The 14169-nt window shown below is 39.9% G+C and overlaps 1 protein-coding gene across 2 annotated transcripts in view; it reads right to left on the bottom strand.

Moving 5' to 3' along the window:
* Positions 1 to 14169, bottom strand: part of RAB6A (RAB6A, member RAS oncogene family) — a 70999-nt gene that overhangs the window by 32685 nt on the left and 24145 nt on the right. For both annotated transcript variants that reach the window (XM_034666361.1, XM_002915318.4), the window contains exon 2: positions 3449 to 3507. In XM_034666361.1, coding sequence (XP_034522252.1) covers positions 3449 to 3507 — 59 coding nt within the window. The remainder of the gene's footprint in view (positions 1 to 3448; positions 3508 to 14169) is intronic.

Raw genomic sequence — 14169 nt, 5'->3', positions numbered from 1 at the left:
CAGGACCCCAGGATCATGACCTGAGCCGAAAGCAGACGCTTAACCAAATGAGCCACCCTGGCATCCCTGGGAATACTTTATTCAAATCCATCAGAGAACGGGACATCTTGGGTCTAACAAAGCATTGTGTTTTAAAGCACAGGTCAGTAATTGTATATGAAGAGCATACACTGCTACATATAAATTAACTGATCAGAACTCAACTTTTCAATGTTTAAAACAGAATAAAAGTAGCACCTTTGTGACATTTTTAACTTTAGTACTCTTCTCCTTCAAGCTCTCCTTCAATCAAATCCATACCAACCTCCTCATAATCCTTCTCAAGGTTGGCCATATCCTCACAGACCTCAGAAAACTCTCCTTCCTCCATGCCCTCACCCACATACCAGTGAACAAAGACATGCTTGGCATACATCAGGTCAAACTTGTGGTCCAGGAAAGCCCAAGCCTCAGAAATGTCTGTGATGTTGCTTATACCATCCACACAGCTCGCTGTACTCTGGCCAGGTCTCCAACAGGTACCACAGTGGGAGGCTAGTAATTAATGTCCACCCTGAAGCCAGTGGGGGCACCAGTCCATAAACTGGATGGTATGCTTGGTCTTGATGGTGGCAATGGTGGCACTGACATCTTTGGGAACTATGTTGCCACTGTACAACAGGTAGCAAGCCATGTATTTACCATGGTGAGGATCACATTTCACCATCTGACTGGCTGGTTCAAAGCATGCAGTGGTGATCTCTGCTACAGAAAGCTGTTCATGATAGGCTTTCTCAGCAGAGATGACAGGAGCATATGTGGCCAGAAAGAAGTAGATGCAGGGAGAGAGCACCACATTAGTCTGGAATTCTGTCAAATCAACATTCAGGACTCCATCAAATCTGAAGGAAGCAGTGATGAAGGACACAATCTGACCTATCAACCAACTGAGGTTAGTGTAGGTTGGGCGTTCAATATTGAGGTTTCTACAACAGACATCATAGATGGCTTCACTATGTACCATGAAGGTGAATTTATGTTTATTGTCCATTTGTAACAGCTTTTGGAGTAAGAAATCTTCTAAGTCAAAGTCATCTCAAAGGTCAGTCTGAGCAATATAATCTTTCTCAAATAAAAGATTGAATCTAAAACAAGGAACAGGAAAAAGAAGGAATCTACTCTGTGGGAATCTTTCTTGAGCTTATTTATATTAAGCTGAACCATGTAAAACTGACAATATCCTATCATTTTTGAATTATAAATATAGCAACACAATATGGTTCAAGCTGATATACTTTAAACTGTTAGAAAAATCTGTGGGTTTATAACTGGAAAAGAAAATAAGTGGTGACAAACAAGAACTTTAAGAGACTCAACTTTAGGCTCTCTGGTGAACACAGGTTTTGTTTTGTTTTTTGTTTCACTCTGAAATACTGTCTAAATTTTGGTCAATTAAAGACTCTTCTAGCCAGTTTCCTCCTTTTTAAATGAAATTAATTCAGTGCAAAGGAATCATACACAGAACATGAATTAAGTTTGATATATACATTACATATGGCTCATGTAAGCCCAATAATAAATTTCTAGCAAGGAGACTAGCTCTTTAATTATTCATTTCAGAAGTTTTTCTGTTGTATGTGTGGTGGGGGTTGGGAGTAGGGAATCTTCAAATGATTCACTGAAGAACTCTTCACTTGATAACTAAGTTGGCAGCTAACCACATAAAGGTCAATTCTTCATGTACAAAGATACTTAACATACTGTCAAGGTGATTTCCCTAAATAAGGATGTAGGGTACTATATCATCTAAATTTTCTTGTTAGAGCTAAACAAAAGAACATCTAGGATTGTATCTAATTGTCATAAAAACTTGTAACTCACATTGTTAATTAGCATCTCCTATTAATGCCAAAATACAATGATACTCAGCTTTATTAGCAACAACTTTTCCACAATCACAATCTTACCTTATCTGTCAAATTCTATCAGTATCACTACCCTTATGCCAACATCACTACCCTTATAGATGTCTGACTGGACAGCAGCATGAAGAGCGAGCAATGGCACTTTCAGGTATGCCTGAAAGATCTCCTTAATTTCACTGAGAACATGGGTATAACAAAATCCTTTAGAAACACCAAGAGAACTCTAAATAGGCTCCAGCTAGTAAGTCTTTTAGCCTAAGACTCTGACCCTAGTTCAGATTTTTTAGCCTATGGTAATAGTTCTGCTCCCAAAGATTTGAACTTATACTTTTCAGGAATTTTCCACACGTGGCTCAATGACATCAATACTTTGTTAGTCTCTGAAACTGGCATTTGTAGCTCTTCTGATAAGAGACAGAGCACTGCTCAGAATCAAGACACCATACACAAGAGAAGGTCCTCTAGGCGAAGCCTTATAGGCCACAGAGCTGCAGAGACCTAGAAAATTGGGGATATTTGACCTTAAGAAATCCAGAAGAAACTGAAGCACTCTTACTGACTGAGCTATTTTTCATTTCTAAATTTGCTCTTTTCATGTCTTATGAGGTGGCTAAACCATTTCTGAAATATTCAAAAGAATGATAATAAAATATATACAGTGCATACTAATTAGCTTTTTTCAAAAGTGACTTTCCTAAAATGGCAGATTTATGTATCAGTCATTTCTGTTCCACGATCTTTATGGTTTTTAATATAAGGCTTAATTAAAACAAATTCCTTTGGGGTGATGAAAATGTTCTTAATCTTGATAGTGGTGGTAGCTTCACAGGTGTACACATCTATCAAAACTTGTCAAAATGGAAAGAATTAGTAATTCTTTACTAACTATGTGATTTTAAGAGTCCTGCGTGTGTTGGATAAAGTTCTTTGCCATGTGTCTTTTGCTTGTTTTAGGTTTAGTTTACTCTTCTAGTTTCTTAAGGTAGAAGGTTAAATTATTAATTTAATATATCTCTTCTTTTCCTTATAGCATTGCTTTAGCTGTATCCTATAAATTTCAGTATACTGTGGAATTTTTTTTCCCATTTGTTTCAAAGTACTTCCTAAATTTTATTTTTGAGTTTTTTTCCTTGACTCATCGGTTATTTGGGAATGTGCTGTTTAATTTCCATGTATTTGTGAATTTCTCAAATCTCCGGTTAAAGATTTCTAATTACACCATTCATTTATTCTTGACTTTAAGTACAGATCAAAAAGTCATAGAATTCTAGGCTTGAAGCACATAAGAGAATATCTACAATCACTCCTACTTCTATCCCGATGGTAATTAGTGGTAACTTTTAATGGACTTTGGAAGAGGAGATAAAGAAATCAAGTGAAAAGACTGAGGAATATGAGCAAAATCAGTTATACTTTGTATTTATATAACATTTTACAGATTACAGAAAGTGCTTTTATGTAAATAAGTGGATTTTTAAAAAGACCTTAAATATTACTTATAACACAAAATAGAAACAACTAGTAAGTAAACAAAAATAAAATACCTGATAGGTGTTGTCAAAACTGTCATACATGAATCTGGTGATCAAGGATGTCTTTCCAACTGAAATGAAAAGGAAAAAAGATTCACTCAGTTAACACATTACATACACCGGGTTCTCAAGTGATTCTTCTACAGAGAATTGCAACTAAAGTCCATGGGAAATATCTGCAATGGTTCTACTAATAATAATTTAGAAACATACAGCCCCTAGCTTGTTGAAACACCTTTCTCTAATAACACATAACACTCTCAAATTAAGAGCAGAGGTAAATAAAGAGTTTTATTTAGTTAAGGGTTGAGGAAAATGAAAAGATGGAGGAAAATAATCAATTATGTTGACATCTCTAATTCACAAAAGGCCAAGCAGATATTACTTGGGCCCTAAAAAAAGAACTAGGATTACACTTGAGAAGAAGCCTCTTTATATAGGAATAGTTGAACTAGGAATTTATTAGTAAACAGTACATATAGTTTTCATTTTTTAAAAAAAATGCTATCTTTTTCACATAAAAGTAAAACGCATATTGTATTTTACTGGTGGTACAGAAAATTACAGGAACAAAGTGAAAATTATGTATATCATGCCACCCATATATAATTAATGTTGGGGTCTGAGGAGAGGCTCTGCGTGCGGGCTGCCAGTGCTGGCTGACCTCCCGGCTTGGAGGCAGCGAGAATACCTGCCACTGCCCGCTTTCCCTTGGTGGTCCACTCACAACTAGTCCTGCCTGGAGATGGCAGATGATCTTGGAGACGAGTGGTGGGAGAACCAGCCCGCAGGAGCAGCCAGCAGCCCAGGAAAAAACAAATAAAACCCTGGAGGAGTTAAGATGGCGGAGGAGTAGGGGACCCCTTTTTCAGCCGGTCCCAAGTCAAGCTGGATAGGTACCAGACCAGCCTGAACATCCACGGAATCAGCCTGAGATGCAGGAAGATACATCTGGATCTCTACAAATGAACATTTCCAGTGCTGAGTATTGAGGTACGAAGCAGGGAGCCGTGAAACCACGCACAGATATCGGAAGATAAGCGGAAGGGGGAGGGAGCCGCCATGTTCGGGCGCCAGGAAGCGGTAGCCACCTGCACAGGGGAGCGGGCGGACTCACGGATGGCACCCATGAGACAGCTGACTGAGACCACTGAGACCGTGAGCCGGGAGCGCGCACCACCAGACTTCTCACGGAACTCCGGTGCGCTCACTGGAAACAGACTGAGACCCGGAGCTCTGGGAGCGCCCGGGGGGCGGCTGGCGGCTAGCAGTGTTAGAAACACAAAGGACAGAGACACGCCGGCCTGGAAGTGAGGGCTGGGAGCCGGGTGTGGGCACACATCCCGGGACGTTGTAGGGTTGAGCAGCACCAACAGTAACAGAGTTAAAGTGGCCAGAACATCAGTGGAGAACGGGCCACAATCCCTCTGTCCTGAGACAGAGGCTGAGATTCGGCCACTGCTGCTCTGACTCTCAGAAGAGGCACAGCAAACCGCCAGGGAAAGTCGCCAGAGAACAAAAGCCTGGAAATACCGGGTCACAGCGTGCCCATCCCCATCCCCCCTCACAGGGGACACAGAGACTTTACCCAAACAGGGTTGCCTGAGTATCGGTGCGGCAGGCCCCNGGCGGGGTTGGAAACACAAAGGACAGAGACGTGCCGGCCCTGGAAGTGAGGGCTGGGACGCCGGGTGTGGGGCGCACAGCCCGGGATGCTGCAGGGTTGAGCAGCACCAACAGAAACAGAGTTAAAGTGGCCAGAACATCAGTGGAGAACGATCCGCGATCCCTCTGTTCTGAGACAGAGGCTGAATTTCAGCCGCTGCTGCTCTCTCAGAAGAGGCATAGCAAACCGCCAGGGAAAGCCGCCAGAGAACAAAAGCCCGGAAATACCGGCTCACAGGGTGCCCATCCCCATCCCCCCTCGCAAGGGACACAGAGACTCTACCCAAACAGGGTTTTCTGAGTACCTGCAGGCAGGCCCCTCCCCCAGAAGGCAGGCTGAAAAATCAAGAAGCCCACATGCCGGGGCGCCTGGGTGGCGCAGTCATTGAGCACCTGTCTTCGGCATAGGGTGTGATCCTGGCGTTCCGGAAAGGAGTCCCTCATCGGGCTCCTCCGCTGGGACCCTGCTTCTTCCTCTCCCACTCCCCTGCTTGTGGTTCCCTCTCTTCTGACTGNATAAATAAATAAAATCTTTAAAGAAGAAGCCCACATCCCTAAGATCCCTATAAAACAAGGGTGCACAGCCTGGGTCCCAGTAAGNTCAACACTTGGGCTCTGGACAACCCTGCAATCTCTCTTCATCAGAATGACGAGAAGGAGAAGTCCCCCCCAGCAAAGAAAAGATAATGAGTCTGTGGCCTCTGCCACAGAATTGGCCTCGGCCACAGAATTAATACATACGGATGTATCCCAATTATCAGAAATGGAATTCAGAGCAACAATGGTCAAGATGATGAGTAAACTTGAAAAAAGCATCAGAGAAAGCGTTGCTGAGAATATAGAATCCCTAAGGGCAGAAATGAGAGCGAATCTGACAGAAATTAAAAATTCTATGAGCCAAATGCAGTCAAAACTAGAGGCTCTGACGGCCAGGGTCACTGAGGCAGAGGAACATATTAGCGAATTGCACGATGGGTTAGTAGAAGAAAAAACGAAAATAGAAGCTGGTCTTAAAAAAATCCACGCCCACGAATGTAGATTACGGGAGATTACTGACTCAATGAAACGATCCAGTGTCAGAATCATCGGATTCTCCGAAGGGGTGGAGAAAAACAGAGGTCTAGAAGAGATATTTGAACAAATTGTAGCTGAAAACTTCCCTAATCTAGCAAGGGAAACAAGCATTCGTGTCCAAGAGGCAGAGAGGACCCCATCCAAGCTCAACCAGGACAAACCTACGCCACGGCATGTCATAGTGCAATTCGCAAATATTAGATCCAAGGATACAGTATTGAAAGCGGCCAGGGCAAAGAAATTTCTCACGTACCAAGGCANCAGTCAAAACTAGAGGCTCTGACGGCCAGGGTCACCGAGGCAGAGGAACGCGTTAGCGAATTGGAGGATGGGTTAGTAGAAGAAAAAACGAAAATAGAAGCTGGTCTTAAAAAAATCCACGCCCACGAATGTAGATTACGGGAGATTACTGACTCTATGAAACGATCCAATGTCAGAATCATCGGCATCCCTGAAGGGGTGGAGAAAAACAGAGGTCTAGAAGAGATATTTGAACAAATTGTAGCTGAAAAGTTCCCTAATCTAGCGAGGGAAACAAACATTCGTGTCCAAGAGGCAGACAGGACCCCTTCCAAGCTCAACCACGACAAACCTACGCCACGGCATGTCATAGTGCAATTCGCAAATATTAGATCCAAGGATACAGTATTGAAAGCGGCCAGGGCAAAGAAATTTCTCACGTACCAAGGCAAAGGTATCAGGATTACGTCAGACCTGTCTACAGAGACCTGGAATGAGAGAAAGGCTTGGGGGGGCATTTTTAAAGCTCTTTCAGAGAAAAACATGCAGCCAAGGATCCTTTATCCAGCAAGGCTGTCATTCAGAATTGATGGAGAAACAAAGACGTTCCAAAATCGCCAATCATTAACCAATTTCGTAACCACGAAACCAGCCCTACAGGAGATATTAAGGGGGGTTCTATAAAGGTAAAAAGGCCCCAAGAGTAATACAGAACAGAAAGTCAAAACCGATACAAACAAAGACTTTACCGGCAATATGGCATCATTAAAATCATATCTCTCAGTATTCGGTCTTAATGTGAATGGCTTAAATGCTCCCATAAAACGCCACAGGGTTGCAGACTGGATAAAAAGAAAAGACCCATCCATTTGCTGTTTACAAGAGACTCATTTTGAACCCAAAGATACATTCAGACTGAAAGTAAAAGGATAGAGTACCATCTTTCATGTNATTATTAAAATTATGACTGAAAAGGGAGAGGTCACGACCAGCACCATTGAAATTGCAAGGATTATTAGAAACTTTTATCAACAGCTATATGCCAAAAAACTAAACAATCTGGAAGAGATGGAGGCCTTCCTGGAAACCTATAAACTACCAAGACTGAAACAGGAAGAAATAGATTTCTTAAATAGGCCAATTAACTATGAAGAAATTGAGTCAGTGATAAACAACCTTCCAAATAATAAAACTCCAGGCCCAGACGGTTTTCCTGGGGAATTCTACCAAACATTCAAAGAAGAAATAATACCTATTCTCCTAAAGCTATTTCAAAAAATAGAAACAGAAGGAAAGCTACCAAACTCATTCTATGAGGCTAATATTACCTTGATCCCCAAACCAGGCAAAGACCCCCTCAAAAAGGAGAATTACAGACCGATTTCTCTAATGAATATGGATGCCAAAATCCTCAACAAGATCCTTGCTAATAGAATCCAACAGTACATTAAAAGGATTATCCATCATGACCAAGTGGGATTCATACCTGGGATGCAAGCATGGTTCAACACTCGCAAATCAATCAATGTGATACATCATATCAACAAGAAAAGACTCAAGAACCATATGATCCTCTCAATTGATGCAGAAAAAGCATTTGACAAAATACAGCATCCTTTCCTGATTAAAACCCTTCAGAGTGTAGGAATAGAGGGTACATTTCTCAATCTCATAAAAGCCATCTATGAAAAGCCTACTGCAAGCATTATTCTCAATGGGGAAAAGCTGGAAGCCTTTCCCTTAAGATCAGGAACACGACAAGGATGCCCACTCTCGCCACTATTATTCAACATAGTACTAGAAGTCCTTGCAACAGCAATCAGAAGACAAAAAGGGATCAAAGGTATCCAAATCGGCAAAGAAGAAGTCAAACTGTCTCTCTTTGCAGATGACATGATACTCTATATGGAAAACCCAAAGGAATCCACTCCCAAACTATTAGAAGTTATAGAACAATTCAGTAAGGTGGCAGGATACAAAATCAATGCCCAGAAATCAGTTGCATTTCTATACACGAATAACGAGACTGAAGAAAGAGAAATTAGGGAATCCATCCCATTTACAATAACACCAAAAACCATACGTTACCTTGGAATTAACTTAACCAGAGACGTAAAGGACCTATATGCTAGAAACTATAGATCACTTTTGAAAGATATTGAGGAAGACATAAAAAGATGGAAAAATATTCCATGCTCATGGATTGGAAGAATTAACATAGTTAAAATGTCCATACTACCCAGAGCAATCTACACTTTCAATGCTATCCCGATCAAAATACCGAGGACATTTTTCAAAGAACTGGAACAAATAGTCCTTAAATTTGTATGGAACCAGAAAAGGCCCCGAATCTCCAAGGAACTGTTGAAAAGGAAAAACAAAGCTGGGGGCATCACAATGCCGGATTTCGAGCTGTACTACAAAGCTGTGATCACAAAGACAGCATGGTACTGGCACAAAAACAGACACATCGACCAATGGAACAGAATAGAGAACCCAGAAATGGACCCTCGGCTCTTTGGGCAACTAATCTTTGATAAAGCAGGAAAAAACATCCGGTGGAAAAAAGACAGTCTCTTCAATAAATGGTGCTGGGAAAATTGGACAGCTACATGCAAAAGAATGAAACTTGACCACTCTCTCACACCATACACAAAAATAAACTCCAAATGGATGAAAGACCTCAATGTGAGACAGGAATCCATCAAAATTCTAGAGGAGAACATAGGCAACAACTTCTATGACATCGGCCAGAGCAACCTTTTTCACGACACATCTCCAAAGGCAAGAGAAATAAAAGATAAAATGAACTTATGGGACTTTATCAGGATAAAGAGCTTCTGCACAGCCAAGGAAACAGTCAAAAAAACTAAGAGACAGCCCACGGAATGGGAGAATATATTTGCAAAGGACACCACAGATAAAGGACTGGTATCCAAGATCTACAAAGAACTTCTCAAACTCAATACACGAGAAACAAATAAACAAATCATAAAATGGGCAGAAGATATGAACAGACACTTTTCCAATGAAGACATACAAATGGCTAACAGACACATGAAAAAATGTTCAAAATCATTAGCCATCAGGGAAATTCAAATCAAAACCACACTGAGATACCACCTTACGCCAGTTAGAATGGCAAAGATAGACAAGGCAAGAAACAACAATTGTTGGAGAGGATGTGGAGAAAGGGGATCCCTCCTACATTGTTGGTGGGAATGCAAGTTGGTACAGCCACTCTGGAAAACAGTGTGGAGGTCCCGCAAAAAGTTAAAAATTGAGCTACCCTATGATCCAGCCATTGCACTACTGGGTGCTTCCCCAAAAGATACAGACGTAGTAAAGAGAAGGGCCATATGCACCCCAATGTTCATAGCTGCATTGTCCACAATAGCCAAATCATGGAAGGAGCCGAGATGCCCTTCAACAGATGACTGGATTAAGAAGCTGTGGTCCATATATACAATGGAATATTACTCAGCTATCAGAAAGAACGAATTCTCAACATTTGCTGCAACATGGACGGCACTGGAGGAGATAATGCTAAGTGAAATAAGTCAAGCAGAGAAAGACAATTATCATATGATTTCTCTCATCTATGGAACATAAGAACTAGGATGATCGGTAGGGGAAGAAAGGGATAAAGAAAGGGGGGGTAATCAGAAGGGGGAATGAAGCATGAGAGACTATGGACTCTGAGAAACAAACTGAGGGCCTCAGAGGGGAGGTGGGTGGGGAAATGGGATAGACCGGTGATGGGTAGTAAGGAGGGCACGTATTGCATGGTGCACTGGGTGTTATACGCAACTAATGAATCATCGAACTTTACATCAGAAACCGGGGATGTACTGTATGGTGACTAACATAGTATAATAAAAAATCATTAAAAAAATTAATGTTGGTTATGTTTTTCTTAAATATTTTTTATATATAAAAAATATGTACTTAAAGGTGAAACTCTAGAACCATTCATAGGTAAGCCAGGAAAAATATACATACTACCATTTTCAACACTGATTGGACCAAAAGTAAATGTAAAAATCTGAAGAGATAAAAGGCAACATGCATTTCACAGAGAGGGAAATAGTGGTGGATAAAAGCAAGGAACTATATAAAATATATAAGAAAGAAGTATAAAATAGCTTATTAAAATAGTTTTTATTCAAAGGATTAAAAATTATTAAGCACTTTATTTTTAAAAGATTTCATTTTTAAGTAATCTCTACACCCAATGTGGGGCTTAAAACTCACAACCCCAACATCAAGAGTTGCATGCTCTACTGACTGAGCCAGCCAGGTGCCCCTAAGCATTTTAAATATGATTCAATATGGAGTCCCGGTAAATATATTGCTCTTGTTTACCTCAAAGCTCCTGTAAAATGGTACGCAAACTTGTAATGATTTGCTACATGTTGCTTTTCCTAAAAGATTATAAGCTCCAGGGACACCAGGGTGGCATAGTGGGTTAAGTGTCCAACTCTTGGTTTTGGTTCAGGTCATGATCTTAGGGTCCTGGGATTGAGCCCATGTCTGGCTCCCTGCTCAGCAGTTTACTTCTCCCTCTCCCTCTCCCCCTACTCCCGCTCATCCTCAAGCTCTCTCTCAAATAAGTTCTTTTAAAAAATAAAACAAACGACATACAAGTTTAAAATAAAAATTATAGTAACATTATAGTTTATAACATAGAGAATGTAATATAGGACAACTATAACACAAAAGATGGGGAAATGAATGCGGTTATAATGTTGTAAGGTGTCTATAGTTCATGTGAATAGTACAGAACTGTCTGTATACATATTTTTACATATATATGTGTGTGTATATATATAGATATGTAAAGGAAAAGATACCTCAAAAGTAGGGATTATCCCAGGAATAAAAGCTTAGTAAATCAAACAAAATCAATTAATGTAATTCAAAATATTAACAGAACAAAAAAGAAAATCTTTAAGTTCACCTCAATATATTTAGATGAAGTATTATGACAAAACTCACCAGATTCATGATGAAAACTCTAAGCAAACTAGCAAACCAGGAATGGAGGGAAATGGCATCAATCAGATAAACAGCATTTACAAAGTAATCTATAATTAACATCATATGTAATGCTAAACTCCAATGGTTTCCTCCAAAGAATGGGGAAAAAAAGCAAGGATGTCCAATCCACCACTTCTATTTAGCATGGGTACTCGGGTCTTAACCCGTGCAATGATGATAAGAAAAAGAAATAAAAGCCACACAAAGTGACACTGTTCTTTTTCACTGATGACATGACTAGTCAGTCATGCAGAATAATCCTATGAAACTAATTTTTAAAATCTGCTAGAATTAGGGGCATCTGGGTAGCTCAGTTGGTTAAGTGTCAAGACTTGATCTCAGCTCAGGTCTTCATCTCAGGGTTGTTGAGTTCAAGCCCCGCATTGGGCTAAACGCTGGGCGTAGAGATTACTTTAAAAAAAAATCTACTAGAACTAGTAAATCTGGCAAGGTCTCAGTACAGAAGTTTGATATACAAAAATCAACTGCATTTCTAAATACTAGAAGTAAATAGAAAATGGAACATTTTAAACTCCACATGTGGTAACATCACAAAATATGAAACAATTAGGAATAAATTTAACAAGATGTTAAAAACTCTACCTTGAAAATAAAATACTCTATTGAGAGAACATCAAGAAAATCTAAATAAATATAATACCATATACTAGTTTAAGAGGAATCACTACTAAGATATCAATTTTCTCCAATTTACACCTTCAACATAATCTCAATCATAATCCCAAGAGCCTTTGAAAAACAGCAAATGACAAGACGGTTCTGAAGTTCATATGAAAATGCAAAGGATCTAGAATAGTTAAAACGATCTTGAAAACAGTGAATAATTTTGAAGCTTCTACCATATACAATCTCAAAATTTACCATGAAACTACAGTAATCCAAATAGTATGGTACTGGCTTAGAGAGAGAGAAACAGATAAGTGAGACAGAACAGAATCCAGAAATAAACAAAAAAATCTCTAGGCTGTTGAATAAACATCTCTAGCTCTGTGAGACCACAACTTTTTCTCCTACCCTATCCCCCCAAAAAGGGCCTGAACACTGACAATTTTAATTTTCTCACACTAGTACCTCAAGGATATTCCAAGAAAATTAACTACAAATTTTTTAAAAATCTTAAACAACTTTCCAATATGAAATTAACATTTTATTCCCAAGCAAACATCTCCACATGACACTACTGTAAATATCACAAGATGTTTTAGTAACAAATGCTTTCATCCTAATCCTTAATTAAGTAGAGATCTAATTCTTTTCTGCCAATTCTTGTTTAAGGAAAAGCTTTAATTCTGCTAGCAACAGAGAAAAGCAGCACAGGGATGGAATTAATGCAACACAGCTAATCTGAAAAAGTGGAATTTTCTAAGTAATATGGTAGAAAGGAAGATTTCAGAGAAATCTCAAGGTAGCTCTATTTCCTTATTGCCAACCCTTATAAAAACAGTCTTCATTGATAAAAACAGAACCTGCAATCAATCCTAATTCTGGGAATTTGTCTCTAAAATTGTCTAAGATCTAAAACCTAAATAAATTTATTTTATAGAAATATAATTAAAGCTTTTTTTTTTAGATTTTATTTATTTATTTGACACAGAGAGAAAGAGAGAAAGCACAATCAGGGGGAGCTGAAAGGGGAGAAGGAGAACCAGACTCCCACCTAGCTGGGAGCTCGACACAGGACTTGATCCCAGGGCCCGAGCCAAAGGCAGACACTTAACTGACTGAACCACCCAGGCACCCCTATTTTATAAAAATATTTAAGATGGTGCCCTAGTGGCTCAGTTGGTTAAGCATCTGCCTTCAGCTCAGTTCATGATCCCCAAGTCCTGGGATCAAGCCCCAAGTCTGCTTCTCCCACGGTGCCCACTCTGTCAAAAAAAAAAATAAACAAAATCTATAAAAAAAAAGAAAAAGAAATATTTAAGAATTAACTTAAGAAGGTATGGGTAAATGTATTTTTTTTTTAAAGAGGGATTCAAAAAACTTTAATGAAGGGTCTCTATGAAACAAGCAAAAATCAAAAAGTGCTCCCAATATACACTAAAAAAGGCATTTATGCTTAGTCCAGGGCTCTTTTTTCTTTAAGATTTATTAGAGAGAGAGCACGTGAGCACACGAGCAGGGAGAGGGGCAAAGGGAGGGGACAGAATCTTTACAGATTCCCCACTGAGTATAATGCCCAATGTGGGGCTCGATCTCAAGACCCTGAGATCATGACCTGAGCCAAAACCAAGAGTCGGATACTAAACCAATTGAGCCAGCCAGGTGTCCCCAGGGATCTTTTTTCATTGTATTATTTATTCTATGCCAGATACTGCAGTGTTTCAGGACCATTTTTTTACTCTCAAAACTACTCGAAGGGTCACTGCAGCCTTAAGAAGTAAGGCTACTCTACTTTTTAGGATATTCTTCTTTATAAACAGCAGATCGATTCCCAAAACCCATAACTCCAGTCTAATCATAAGGAAAAAGAACAAATTCTAGTAGAGAAGCATCCTACAAAAACACTTGACCAGTACTCCCCCAACTGTCAAAGTCATTAAAAGTCTAAGTAACTGTCCCAGCCAAGAGGAGTCTGAGACATAAAACTAATCGAATAGGGGCGCCTGGGTGGCACAGCGGTTAAGCGTCTGCCTTCAGCTCAGGGCGTGATCCCGGTGTTGTGGGTTCGAGCCCCATATCAGGCTCCTCTG

This window comes from Ailuropoda melanoleuca, chromosome 8, assembly GCF_002007445.2.
Source record: "Ailuropoda melanoleuca isolate Jingjing chromosome 8, ASM200744v2, whole genome shotgun sequence".
Classification (NCBI taxonomy): domain Eukaryota; kingdom Metazoa; phylum Chordata; class Mammalia; order Carnivora; family Ursidae; genus Ailuropoda; species Ailuropoda melanoleuca.
The sequence above is the reverse complement of the archived record's forward strand: the minus strand, read 5'-3'. Positions and strand labels throughout refer to the sequence as shown.